We start from the raw sequence: 13,412 nt of genomic DNA on the forward strand, positions 1-13,412 counted from the left end.
ATGGAAGACAACAAGATTTAAAGGTCAAAAATGTGTAACATCATGTGATTTTTGGCATAGCCGAAGACGAGTTTTTTAAAAATTCACTTATTTTGAATTGAAATTTAGTAATTTAAGAGAAAGTATAAACTTTTAAAAGAAGAAGTACATGTATTGGTTTCACCATTTTTTTTTTTTTACTGTATTGTTGACTATATCAAAATCTTTCTAAATAAAAGTCTATTTATTCTATTCATATAACAGCAAAAATATTTAGTTGTTCATGGGTTTTAGATGTTCTAATCAAATGCAGTTTTTAAAGGTGAAATTATCCTCATTTAACACAAAATCCATTCATTTAGTCATTTCAACTGCTATAGAAATATCTCATTTGAATATTTCATTTACGAATTCCAGTCGAAACAAAGAAGTTTAGAAGTTTATAGATTTGCGACTTGCACCCTTTGTATACCATGGGCAAAGAGTTCTCTTAAAGATTCATTGTATTTTGGAGCAATCTTTATAATTTAGATACTGCTCACCTGATTAAGCTATTGACTGGCTACAAATTATAGGAAAATATCAAGCCCCTCATTATAACTATTCTAGAATCTGTGTTAAGAAACGAACTTTGATGTTTAATATTGAAAAACTTACAGCCATTCTCTATAAAGAGTATAAAGAGGGCAACCTGCGTTTTTGAATAAGTACAAAATGTCATATGTTTAAACAAAGCAAAACATTAAACAATTCGTTGTGCTGTAAAATTCTCTAGTTTCGCATAATTCTTACTTTCTTTTCCTTTCTCTATGTTTTAAAAACAAACAATTTTTGAACCGTACGAATGACGAATAGAGGATTCTTTTTCGAAATCGAAATAAGTGCCATTAAATGAGCTTAAACAGTTTCATCTTTTGTTGCTTGGCAGTTCTCATAAATGTGAGCAATACTATCAGAACCACATTATCTATATCGCGCATCTTGTTATGCCAAATTATTTACTTGTTGCCTTTGCCACATTAAAATTCATTTAAAAGCCATTTCGATAACATCTTGGCAAACATCGTTGTACTTATACGAAAAACTCCTTCGTCTGACACATAATAAAAAATTATATAGAGACAGTTAATACCCGCGAGACAAAAAGCCCAATGTGGGCTTATCTCTACGTCTTCCTCCTTTATTTTTCTCACTCCAATTTTCTTGTGTTGGCTCCTGTGGAACAATTTTCAAATGGCTTCCTTTTCGCCGTGTCTTGGGAGAGGCTTAGGTTACCCTCGTTCCGCCGACCCAACCAATTTTTCGGCAAGCAATTTACGTTATCGTTTTCAAATTGAAAATTTGCGTAATCACATTTTAAGTGAAAATCGCTTTACAAATGAAATTAAATCGATTTTTCATCATTTGTTTCCCCCTCAATCTCTCTTAAAGCGCGATAAGGCAAAACATGAAGTTAAAGTTCAAAGAAGGCAAATGTTATATGTATGGCTTATATAAATATACTTTATGGTTTTTTCATTTCCGCTTCCGCTTTAGAAAAAGGAAACCAAATGAATGGCTGCACTTTTGTTCTCTTCTGTTGCATTTCAAAGCCCCATCAACGTCATCAAATCGTTAGTCAAATACGGCAAGAAAAAAGAAAAAAAATAACAGAAGTTCCTTTTTCTCAAGTCTTTTTCTCTCTCTTGGCAATAAAAATGATGAAGTACTCTGCGAGTTGTAAGTTCCTCTTGCCCACATACTTAAAAGTGTGAACGAGAAAGAGAGACATAACTGCAGGGCGAGTAAGTGAGATAGAGAAGCCGTCACTCCGATATGGAAGCTGGGAATTGCGGCATTGCTAGCATAGCTTTGCCTTGACTTATCTCTACGAATTTTCCCACTAGGCATCATGAATTTCTCATTCAGTTTGCCTTACCTCAAAATAGAGAGAGATAGTAAACTGAGAGTTCAAAATCAATCAAAAAAAATAATTGTTTATAATTATGATAAGAGTAACTCTAAATTTCTTACTTCTGCTTTGTTTTCCATTATTTGCAATTGCAGAGGATTTTGTCTTTAGACAACGTAAGTATTTACTTTTGATTTAAGTACTTCAAAACTGATGAATTAAATTTTATGTAAAGCTACTAAATAAGGAAGTTATTTCAAAAATCGTTCGCAGCTTCAGTTGAATATTAGTAGCACTATTAACCAATTTCTTTTTCCCCTATTTATTAATTTTAGCTCGATGCATGTATGTAGCCGATCCAGGTCCTTGTACGGATTGGGTTAAGGTCTGGGGTTATGATTACATGACAAATCGATGCATTTACTATCATTACGGCGGATGTGGCGGAAATCCGAATCGTTTCTATACTAAGGAAGAATGCATTGAAGTTTGTCGTGTAAAGAAATACAAACGGAAACGCGTAAAACGAGAGGTTAACAATCAGATTGATAATAGAATTGATGGTGACGGGAAAGCGGATGATATGATATACGTGGATACTGAGCAGGAAGAAGATGAGGATTACTATGAACGCGATATTGACGATTGGAAGAACTTGGATAAATATCATTTTGACTTTTAAATGAAGTTTAGAGAGTATTAAATATTTGACTTGAAAATGTTTTCAAATATGCCACTTTATATATATATTATTTTTATTCCTTGTGCAAACGCATAATTTCAGTTGGAAAGAACTTCCTTTTTGCCCATCGAGTTGCAAGTAATGCGTTTTCTTATATCCAACTTCGAGACGTCTGTTTGCTGCCAATCTGAGCGACGACCATTAAGTCAAAGAGTTTGAAATAATTTGAAAACTACACAGCTGAGTTTCGACTTCTGCAGGAACCGTGAGTATTTGTCAAGTATTTTATGTGCGAGTGTCTCTCTTTTGCCCGTCTAGTCGCTGGCATCATTTCCAATTTTTGACATGCAATTTTGCAGTCCGGAGGCTGCAATAAGTTTATGTTTTCCTTTTTTTTTTGTTTTTCCTCCCATCATGATGAGCTTTTCAGCCAAAATCTGCTTGGATTATTATGCTATGTTTCGTCTGGGAAAGGGATTTGCATTTTCTCTTGCCTTTTCTTCTACTTTACACTTTTATTTATGACCCTCGAGGCAAAAAAGGCGCTCAAATTTACTGCTAATTAGAATCTATTTTTTGTGATTAAAGTTTTATGCTTAAAGTGTTGCCTACTTTGCCGGGCTCCGCCACTAATATATACAAACATATGCGTATGAAGCTTAATTAGCAAACATAAAAGTTGTCAAACATTTTCCCCATTTGACTTCTTTCTATTTTTATTGTGTTGTCTTGTTTGTGTCATGTGACACTTCCGTCTCACCTCAGACACCCACTCGCTCCTCCATCCCGTCCACCTAATTTAACTTGCTGCTCACGTTGCATGGTCTTTATGGTCTTCTAGTATGTGGGGTGAAATGGCACTGGAGCGGAGAGTTGGGGGGTACTTTTATGACTGATTATGTTGTTTTTCGGGCATTTAATTGCCACTTGGTCGCTGCTTCTTTCTCTCTTTCTCTTTCTATGGATGTGACTATTTTTATGGTTAATGAGCAACTTGTGGTAATTTAGTATACGATGGTAATGGTAGGCGGAGGAGCCGCAAGAGAGGGATCAGGTGTAGAGAATTCGGTTTGAGAGGTTGAAGCTGTGGGAGTTGGCTGACCAATTAAATAGGTAATATAAGGTTGGGCTTCCCAGAATTAAGATAAATTAAAATTTATGGTCTGGTGACGAGGGTGGAGAAGGCAAAGGGACTCTCCTTCGTTTTTTTTTTAAACCAAGTTTAATGCTTAAAAATTTAAGACTTTAAAATAGGTGAGTAGATTCAGCTTAAAGTAGAATTTTATCGATTGAGAGTATTTACTTTAGCAAAGTTTTATTGATTGAGGGTTCTTAGACAAGACACCTAAACAATGATTTAAAGAAAACTATCAATTCATTCAAAGTGGAAAAATAAAGAGAATAACTAAAAAGTCACCAACGTCTTATTGTTAGAGATTTTAGGTTTCGAACATCAAGGGATCTAGAAAATATTTCCGGTAATTCAATAATTTTCGAGGAGCATTTATCAGTTGGAGGATGCTTGAAAACATTCGAAGTTTCACTATTTTTGGGGTAGCGACAAACAATAACAGTAAAAAGATTTTTAGAAATATCGATATTTCGGGAGTGTCCAGACATCACAGACTCCTCCTGCTGGATCCTTAAATAGAATGTTAAGTAAATAAGATGAATATCCTGACCAGAGATAGGACTAGTCTTAGCAGCCTTTGCAGAAATCTGGGCATGGCATCGTTTATGTAGCAGACATTAAGTCATCACTGTTTGTTTTCATATTATGAATAAGGAAGAGAGTGTATAATAGACCGTCTCTATCCAAATATGAAACAGAAAATGTTCACTACGCAAAGAAAGTATTTTGATTTTAGCAAAACAACCATATCTATAACGAATTTTATGAAGACACTTTATTTGTGAAAGTGAAGAAGGTCCACTTAAGACAATTAAAAAAAGGACAAAAGCCATTAAATTTTAAAAGTAGCTTTCGCCGATTTCTCTCCAGTTGTCGAATGAATCTTTCTTCTTTACTAATAATTTTCGTGGAGAGTCTATATTGAATTTTGCAGATTATTGAAATTATTCTTCTTATCATATTATTGAGTGTGTGAAAGTAAAGAGATTATCCACAGACCAATTCAACGGCTAGCAAAAGGGAACGAATTTTGAGTCTACATATATTGGATGAATCTTCTATATTACTTAACCATTTGACCACCTCAAACTCCAATAAATGTTTTATTCAATGACTAACCACTTCAATATCACTGAAAGCAAAGATTAGGGGATTTAGTATACTCTAACATAAAAAATTTGGAATTTTATTTATTAAGAAAATATTTCCAAACTACAAGACAAGTATTATCTTATAACAACTTAGGATCAACTGTAGCTAACCTATTTTCAGAGTTTATTGACCATTGAAACCAATTGTAACCAACAGGAAGAAACTGTTTCCATAAAAGTTCTAGTTACTGACTTCATTTTGTTCATAATATTGGTAAGCTTATTGCATCATTAAACTCTAACATCATTTGAGGTAATAAAATTAATTTATGCACACCACCAATAACAAAAATTATAAGTTTTTAATGTACTCTACCCCCATTTGCCTCATTGCTTTTCCTTAGCTGCAATGCGTCGCATTACCAACGCGCCATTAGAAAGGCAAAATGCCCAACAATAGGCATAAAAATCAATTATGAGCCATTAGCCAGAGACCAGCAAGAGAACTGAAAAGAAAGGGAGAGAGAACCGGGGCGACCCATACCAGAAGCCAAAACCATTGAAGGCAACTGAAGGTCATAAATCATCTGGCCCTGTGCCGGGCTGTTGCTCCATCTCTGTGTCTGAGTTGAAGTTGGAGTCAGAGTTGGTTGTTGTTCACGCATTAAATATTTATTTAGCAAGATTTTAATGGAGCCAAATAAGTTGAGTATACGCAAAAGGTGGCCTACCATTCAGACGTGTTCACAAGAACTTCAAGAGGGGCATCAAAGAAGGAGAAGGAGGACAACCGGAAGGGAGAGCACTTGGCTTCCATCTGCACACTTTTTTGTATTTGTATTTTATGTATTTGACAGCTGTAGGCTCTTGCCACTCTGCCAAACTCTTGGCCCACAGACAAATTCATTTCATTCGTGCGGAAATTAAATGCATATTTGACCTATTTAAATTTTTTTTGGCTTCTTGTGTGTGTGTGTGTGTGTGTGTGTGTGAGTGTGGGCAAAGAGTAAATGAAATTTAATTTATTGTGAAATATTTTTCAAATGGTTGAAACAGGAAATGAATTGGCAGTAGGAGAAGCAAAGAGACTGTGCAACAGATGATGTCAGAGGCATTGAAAATGATTGGCATAGGAGTTAAGGATACAATTTAAGATGGCTGTGAAATTCAAATACCAAAATAATGAAAATTTCTAATGGAATAATTTCCGTTCTTCACTTAATTTAAGTATCGTAACTCTAATAAAAATTATATTTATACAAAGGAGTACGGCCCTTTTATAGATAAGCAACCTTTCGAGTAATTATGTTCCTTGCGATATTTATACGTCTCAAAATTAAAAAAAATTCATATAAAATAAAGTAACGAATAACAATTTTTAAAGTTTTACAGGCTTCGCTTCCATTATTTATGTCATTTTACTATTAAAGTCAACTAATAAATATCAAGAAAAGGGACATCCCCTCACACAGACAAACAAATATATGGAGAACAGTCTCCAACGGATATTAAACACTTAAATGTTGGCATAATTTTTACTCTTAGCTTCCCAGGCAGAAAGCGGACTAAGTATTTAATTTAATGCGAAATCTCCCCCTTAAAAGCAAAGCTAAGCTGAACACAAATAAATTTTTGGGGACCAACTTGGGTGTGGGTAAATAAAAGATGGAAGAAGAGGGCAGACATCCGACAGTTGGATAGACAGACAGGTTTTTTGGTAGAGGGGGCAGAATGTAGTGGCAAATTAAAGATTAAATGCTTGCAAAAATATGCTAGGGGTCAGTCTAGAGCCACCAAAATAAAAAGAGGAAAGGAGCAAAAAAGAAAAAACAATAGACGACTAGACACGTCAGACAGGGCATGGAGAAGAAGAATCGACCAAGTCAAACAAAAGCTAAATGAAATGAAGGCATGCCGCAACATACATACAAATTGGGGAGAATGTTGGCTAGATGGAGCTAGAGCTGGAGCTGGGGGCAAGGAATGAAGCAGTCAAAAGGTCTAACAATTTATGCGCATTATTAAAGTAAACGCATGAAATGCCTGGCATGCCCCAAAGGTGCCAGCCAGAAGGCGAAAGGACTTCACTCCACCATCATTGGATGCTCTGTAGGTATCAGTGAATGGGCATTTATTTATTTAGATTTTAGTTAAAGGCAACACATGGACAGATAGATGACTTTAGGGTGGTTCCTTTTGGGGTTGCTTTCCTAAATTATTAAATCAAGTGAATGGGGCAGGAGGTGGCAGTAGATGGATATGCAATCAATGTCAGTTGAATAGAACTAGAATACTTGAGAAATTCACAAAATTCTAAAGTACAGTGTGCAAAGAAACAAAAGTTAATTGAAATTGTCCTTTGTTTCTACTGTTAAGTAAAAAGATTAGGACTAGATAAGAAGATAAACCCACCTAGATTTTAACCTAGGCTTTTTGAAAAAACAGAAACGTATTATCACACGTCTCATACAAATATTACTGAATTCTGAAATTCCCCCAAACAAATCTGAATACATCTCATATATTATCTAGGTAGAGAGCAATTTAATAGGACTGCAAAATAGATTTGCAATTTCATAGTTTTCATTTATTCAAATGTTTATGTATTTTATCTACTTTTTCTGAGAATCTAGGACATTTTATAAATGTCCTCTTTAAAATGCCTAGCTATGACTTACAATTTGTAGCATAGTGACCCCTACGTGATTTATATCTAACTCATAAATAAAACTAAGCAACAGAATAAAAAGGGGCAACTACAATAAATACAACCTTGACAAATCAAATAAAAATGCTTAGACTCTTTCGGTCTTTCTCTCCTTTGCTTTGAAATCCCACTAAACCTCTCTAATTGCTGTTCAAATCCTCCCAAAATTTTACCATTTACACTTTATCTTCTCACGCTTCTCGACCATAAATTCCAATTAATTTGTCGTATTTTATCTGCTTTGAGACCTTTTTTTGTGTGCTCATTTTGTTGTTTTGCTTTTGCCGTTTTCTGGTTTTTTTATTTTGTTTGGTTCATTGTTTTATGGCAATTTAATTTTATTTTTTTATGCAATAAATTTTTAAAGAAAAGTTAGGTATCTACTTTATTATTTATTTAAAACAAATTGCCTGATTAGGCAAACCGCAAAACACGAAAAATGAAATGCTCATCAATATTTCAATTTAGAGCATTCAGGACTTCAAAAATGTTCCATTAAGAATGTGTCCAAAAACGCCATAAAATATGCAATAATGGTCATGCAATCAGGCAAGACCAGGCAAGTCCAGAAGTTCTGGCCGCAAAATGTAGTGCCAACTACGCCATAAAATTCAAACTAGACAATACAATAATGGCAAAGGGCGAACGGAGTCTGTGGGAGAATGCCAGGAATATAGCGGGTGAAAGGGTGCAAAAGGATCTATGGCTCCTTGTGGCTTTATATTGCATGCAAATAGTATACAAAACCCACCAGACAGTTGGCCGAGACACGTGAAATGATGTGCAAATCTTATTAACAATTGCTGCCAGGAACAGCCGCAAAATGCCAAGGCAAAACCAGTAGTAACAGCAATAGCTATCGTTTGAATCAAGGAGTGGCTTGGGATTGGGTCTGCGATTGGTCATGAAGTGGGTGGAGTATATCCCAGACTGGCATCTGCTTGCATTTTGTTTGTTGAGTGCAGTTTTGTTCGCTGGCTCTCTTGAGAGTTTGATTATGCAATGGCATGGTGTGTATTTTAGTATAAAGTATAGAACAGAGGTTAGATTAAGGTCTTGTTAAAGTCATCTATGGAAATTTGTTAACTTCTATTCTATATTCTTCCTTTCAATCCTTTTCAAATGGATATGATGGCATTTAAGATTACTTTTGAAAGCCTTCACCTGCGGTTAACCACAGTCAAAGTCAAATTCAATATGACAACAAAATGGCAAAGCCTTAAGGAATTTCCTTTTTAGGCAAAAAAAAGAAAACGTATAATGTAACTTAAATTGTGTCGAAGCCTCTACACCCTTTTCAATAAGTGCCTTCTCTGATGTGAAGCAAATTTTTAAGTATTTATTCAAACTAGCCAACTGGGAAATTGTTTCTGTAAAAATTCATTCTTGTAATTAGTTTTAAACAGTTCATTTTAAGGCACTTTTGTGTTTTGGATTGGGAGAATCAATGTGGGCGGGCGACACGAGATTTAGTCTAACGATTTCAATGTTTTTTAGTCGGGATAATGCATTTAAAACCTCTAGAGCGCCTTAATATGTTACATTTTATGGCTAATAAAGCAGAGCTCGAAACCTATTCAAGATGTTAATATATTTGTGTTATTTAATCTAAAGATTTAAAGCTTATATCTATCCAATCGAAAAATGCTTAGCAAAGCCTTGATGACAACGTGAAGTACCTTTTAAGAGGAAACTTGTCCCTTTTCCTTTTTCAGTTACTCGATATACCCGTTGGAAAAGTGTATAAGAAAATCAACTCAATACAAAATCCATTAAAATATCAACAAAACTCAACGATGTAGGACATCAAAATGTAATTTTCAGCTAGAGCACAGCTTGTGCATAATAATGAGATTGAGAATGTGCAAATGGTCTAAGGTTTCCATTTGGCCTTAAGCCTTTTTCTTGTAAAGACCACAGGTGTGCGTGTGTGTCGGTGTGTGTAAAACCAAGTGAATGATATTTTTACAACAATTATTAGAGGATGAATAGGTTTAGTTAAAGATTAAAGAAAACTTTTCGTTCTGCAGTAAGTTTGGGAACACAAAATTTTAATTTCAAGTTTGTCTAAAGTTGGTCTTTACCTATTTCTATTCTATATATGTATTTGGTTTAATCAAATCACATTTCAAATACAATATATTTGAGTAAAAAGCGCTCTTGGCTTTCCCTGCACGTTTTTTATATCTACTTGATGACTCAATTTAATCCCAGACACATTTTTTCAGATCTCTATCTTTGTCGCTTTAGAAAATTTCATTGATTTTCATTATCTAAACAAAATTTCCGTTTCCGTTTTTTATCCCAGGCAAATATTCGTAACATTTGCCAATGTCAGGGCCAAGTTGAAGTTCAAGTTTAGAGAGCTCACGTAGCCACATTTTGCACATTTATTCTGGTATTTATTTAGTTTGCTTTTTTTTCTTTTTTCCTTTTTAAATTCCACAATTTTCCTCAACCACACTGACAACAACTAATTGCAAGTTATTTTCATCCTTGTTGGTTGAATTTTACATTATGCCCTGCCATGTTTTCACCTCATGCCCGCTTAGTCCGGGCGAGGACTGTGTCTGGAGTGGCTTTTACCTTTTAGCCTGTCTCTATCTCTCTTTCTCTCTCTTTCGTTACCTTTCTCTCGCTTTAGTGCTGGAAATAATTCGCTGTCGTCGCTTCTGTCGACACTTGACAAGGAAAAAAAAAATATTAAATTAAGATTGGGCTGATGGTTATTTAAAATTCGCTGCGAAAAATATTATTGTATGTATGTAATTGGAACACTTAAAGCCAAAAGACAACTTAAACAGACGCAGTCGATTTGGCATGCTCGCCATCTTTCCCCCTTCTGATTGTGCTACCTTTTCTGTTTGATAAATGTGTTTTGGCGAGAACAAAGACTTGAAGATTGAAATTTAAATAATAAATAAGTAAGACCAAATTCAAATGCCAACTCAAATGCAAAGGAGACACTACAGAAAATACCAGTACAATCAATTTGTGGAATGAGCAAATATCAAGGGTAGTCAAGTTCAAAATGATATTTTGTGAGACATATTAGGTATTGCAAGCTAATTTCTATATTCTTTACTAAATAATAATAACAATAATACTTTTCTAACTACATATACTAAATTTTTCTTATGAAATTTTTATTGTTTCCAATACATCTTCTTCTAGTTTAATCAGTGAGTTTAAATTAGTTCTTTTTTTTAATTTTGTAAGAATATAGTACAAGAAAGGATCAAATTTAACTGGATTTAATTTTTAGAGTCTGTCTAAACTTTGCTTTGAATCTTTAAGAAGTTTTAAAATGCTTTCGTACGGGTTGATATATTAGAGGACATATGTACATGATATTTGAGAGTTATTTTAAAGAAAGGAAGCTAACAAAGTAAAGCAGATCTGAATCAACAAAATGCATCACAGGGGAAACGAAAGCAATCGGTCGAAAAAGCAAATCGATTATCAAACGAAACAGGGCTGAATGATTGAATAATATTGATCTTAAAAAATTCTCTTGACAGATCTTTTTCTTTTTCAGATCTATCTAAACAAGTTTGGTTGATTATGAATTTTTATTCAGCTTTTCTTTGTGTCTGTTATTACGAATCTAAAGTCAGTTTTTTATATGAGCCATGTACCAAAGGACTATAGTTTTTAATAAGTTTTTCAAAAGACAGCAAGAAAGAAATTTATTACGTTCTCATGAACATCCTTATCATTTTTCTGTTCTCCCAAAGATGGTTACCCTTTTTTAAAATTTAAGTCAGACACACACATCAAGTATACGACATGTTGTATGGCATCATTTGTTCTCTTCCTTAGCGTCTCATGGATGTACGTGCCGCGCAACTCTGCCCTCATTCCTCTATGTCTTTCTTCTCCCCATATTCTTCTCCAACACCCTTATGTTTTGGTCTGTCATTATTAATGCGTATAATTAGCGCACTTTATAAAGATTGATTGGTGGAGGCTTTCTTATATATGTATGAATGTATGCATGCTAAAGAAAACCAGCGAGACAGAGAACTTAAATATATACAGACAGGAAACCACAATGTAAGCAAATACTTACACACACACACTCGCACACAGATTGCGTAAATATACGCCACTTGTTTATGTGGCACACGCATGACTTGAGCGTAATTTCTTTCTCATCTCTTGGCAAAAAGGAAGTGGAATTTATTGTACTTTTATTAACAGTCGGACAGAGTTTAAGAGTACAGTTTAACCCAAAAGTTAAGTCAAGCGTTTTGCGTTAGTTCTCATAAAGAAAAAACAAAAACAAAACAAAGTCTAAATATATCCCACCCATCAGAGATAAATGGTTTGCTCTCTTTGCCCAAAATATATTTAGGCACTTGTTTTATTTCACTAAAATATTTACGATTATTTTACTTCAACAATTCGATTATCTGACATACTGGATTTTCTCCAACAAAAGTTACTTAAGTTAACTATTAAATCTTGGATTTGTGGTTAGGCTTTCTTTGAAAACCAGCTGGGTTTTTATTTTCCTACATTTGTTTTAAACATAATTAGTATATACCAAAAATTTTAATGAAGTTGATGTTTTTAATGGTAAATTATAACAAAATCAAATTGAGATCTACCTTTTTTATAATATTAATTGCATTTTAGTGTTGATTAATTTAACATTCGAATTCTTGACAAATAGTTAATTTAAAACATAACATATATCGGATTATGAGATATGTTCTTAACAAATTTTTTTTTTAATTTAAATAAAATCTAAGAAATTTAAGTCTTAGAAATATTTTTAATGGAAAATAACCAAATAAATTTTTAGGTAATTTTAAGAATGTTAATAGAAAATCGAGAAACTTTTTCCTATTTTCCTAGCCAAAATGAAAGAGTTTCCAGATTCGAAGAATTTTTAAGAGGGTTGGTCGCTATTAACTGTCTGAAAAATCAACCTAAAGAGTGACTAAAAGTTGGAGCTTTAAATTTTTTTTCACATTTTTTCTTAAATTAAATCTACAATATTTTTTATTTCGATGTAACAAAAAACTTCTGCTGGAAAGTGAACGTGAAAATAGACATTCCAGTGGTTAAGACGGTTCCGGCGGAGAGCGTTATTAAAAATTGGATTTATTTTATTTTGTGGGTATCATTTCTTCAAAAATAAATGTCATATCCTTTTTAAATTATCCTAGTTCAGTTCGCAGTCCCTTCATTAGCTGAACACATCCTAAAACCTAATTAGTCAAATGGTTTTCAAGATGTAGGTAATGTTTCTATTTTTAAAAAACATTTTTTTTTTTAATAATTTATATCCTTATTTCTTATAAGCTATTCTTATCTCAAATGTTCATTTCAAACTCACGTTCTTCATTTAAATATTTTTTACTAACATTAACTAAATTACAGTCAACAACTTCCAAGAATTACGCCTTATAGCAAAAACAAACTTTAATATTACAAAACTGTATTATAATAAATTCTCCTCAAGTTGTACTCAATTTCTTTTTCATGGTGTATAGTTTTTGCCATCTTAAGCAATTTCTTTTGCAGTTCCTTCAGCTTATTTAAGGAATCATCCTGCCATTGAAAATGACCACAGCATGCGGCCCTTTATGTGCTTCTCATTTCGTTTATTTTTGGCCTTCAACCCAACAGCTAAGCTCCTATTTGAGTACTTTTGGTTTATGCTCTTGACCACTAATCATTGAGACTTTGTTACGCTCTCTGTTTTGGAGGCGAGGAGATGGAGCCTAGTTAAGAATGTATGTAGATCCTAAACTGCTCATTAGCACGTTGAGTAGTTGGCTAATGAACATTTAGTTATTTGGTTCTTAGTTAACTGTACTGAAAGTACCAATCAAGTATGTGTTTCTCTAATAAATTTGCATTAAATTTGCATCTATCCATTGTATACTGAAATTGGAGACAATTGGCTTTGTCTGAGT

The 13,412-nt window shown here is 33.7% G+C and overlaps 1 protein-coding gene across 1 annotated transcript; it reads left to right on the forward strand.

The window, feature by feature from the left end:
* The first annotated feature begins 1,911 nt into the window (after positions 1–1,911).
* LOC6642202 (U-actitoxin-Avd3l) lies at positions 1,912–2,611 on the forward strand. Its single transcript, XM_023176012.2, has 2 exons — positions 1,912–2,046; positions 2,206–2,611. The coding sequence occupies exons 1-2, from the start codon at positions 1,965–1,967 to the stop codon at positions 2,550–2,552; spliced, it is 429 nt and encodes a 142-aa protein (XP_023031780.2). The 5' UTR covers positions 1,912–1,964; the 3' UTR covers positions 2,553–2,611.
* The last annotated feature ends 10,801 nt before the right edge of the window (positions 2,612–13,412 follow it).

This window comes from Drosophila willistoni (assembly GCF_018902025.1).
Source record: "Drosophila willistoni isolate 14030-0811.24 chromosome 2R unlocalized genomic scaffold, UCI_dwil_1.1 Seg167, whole genome shotgun sequence".
Taxonomy (NCBI): Eukaryota; Metazoa; Arthropoda; class Insecta; order Diptera; family Drosophilidae; genus Drosophila; species Drosophila willistoni.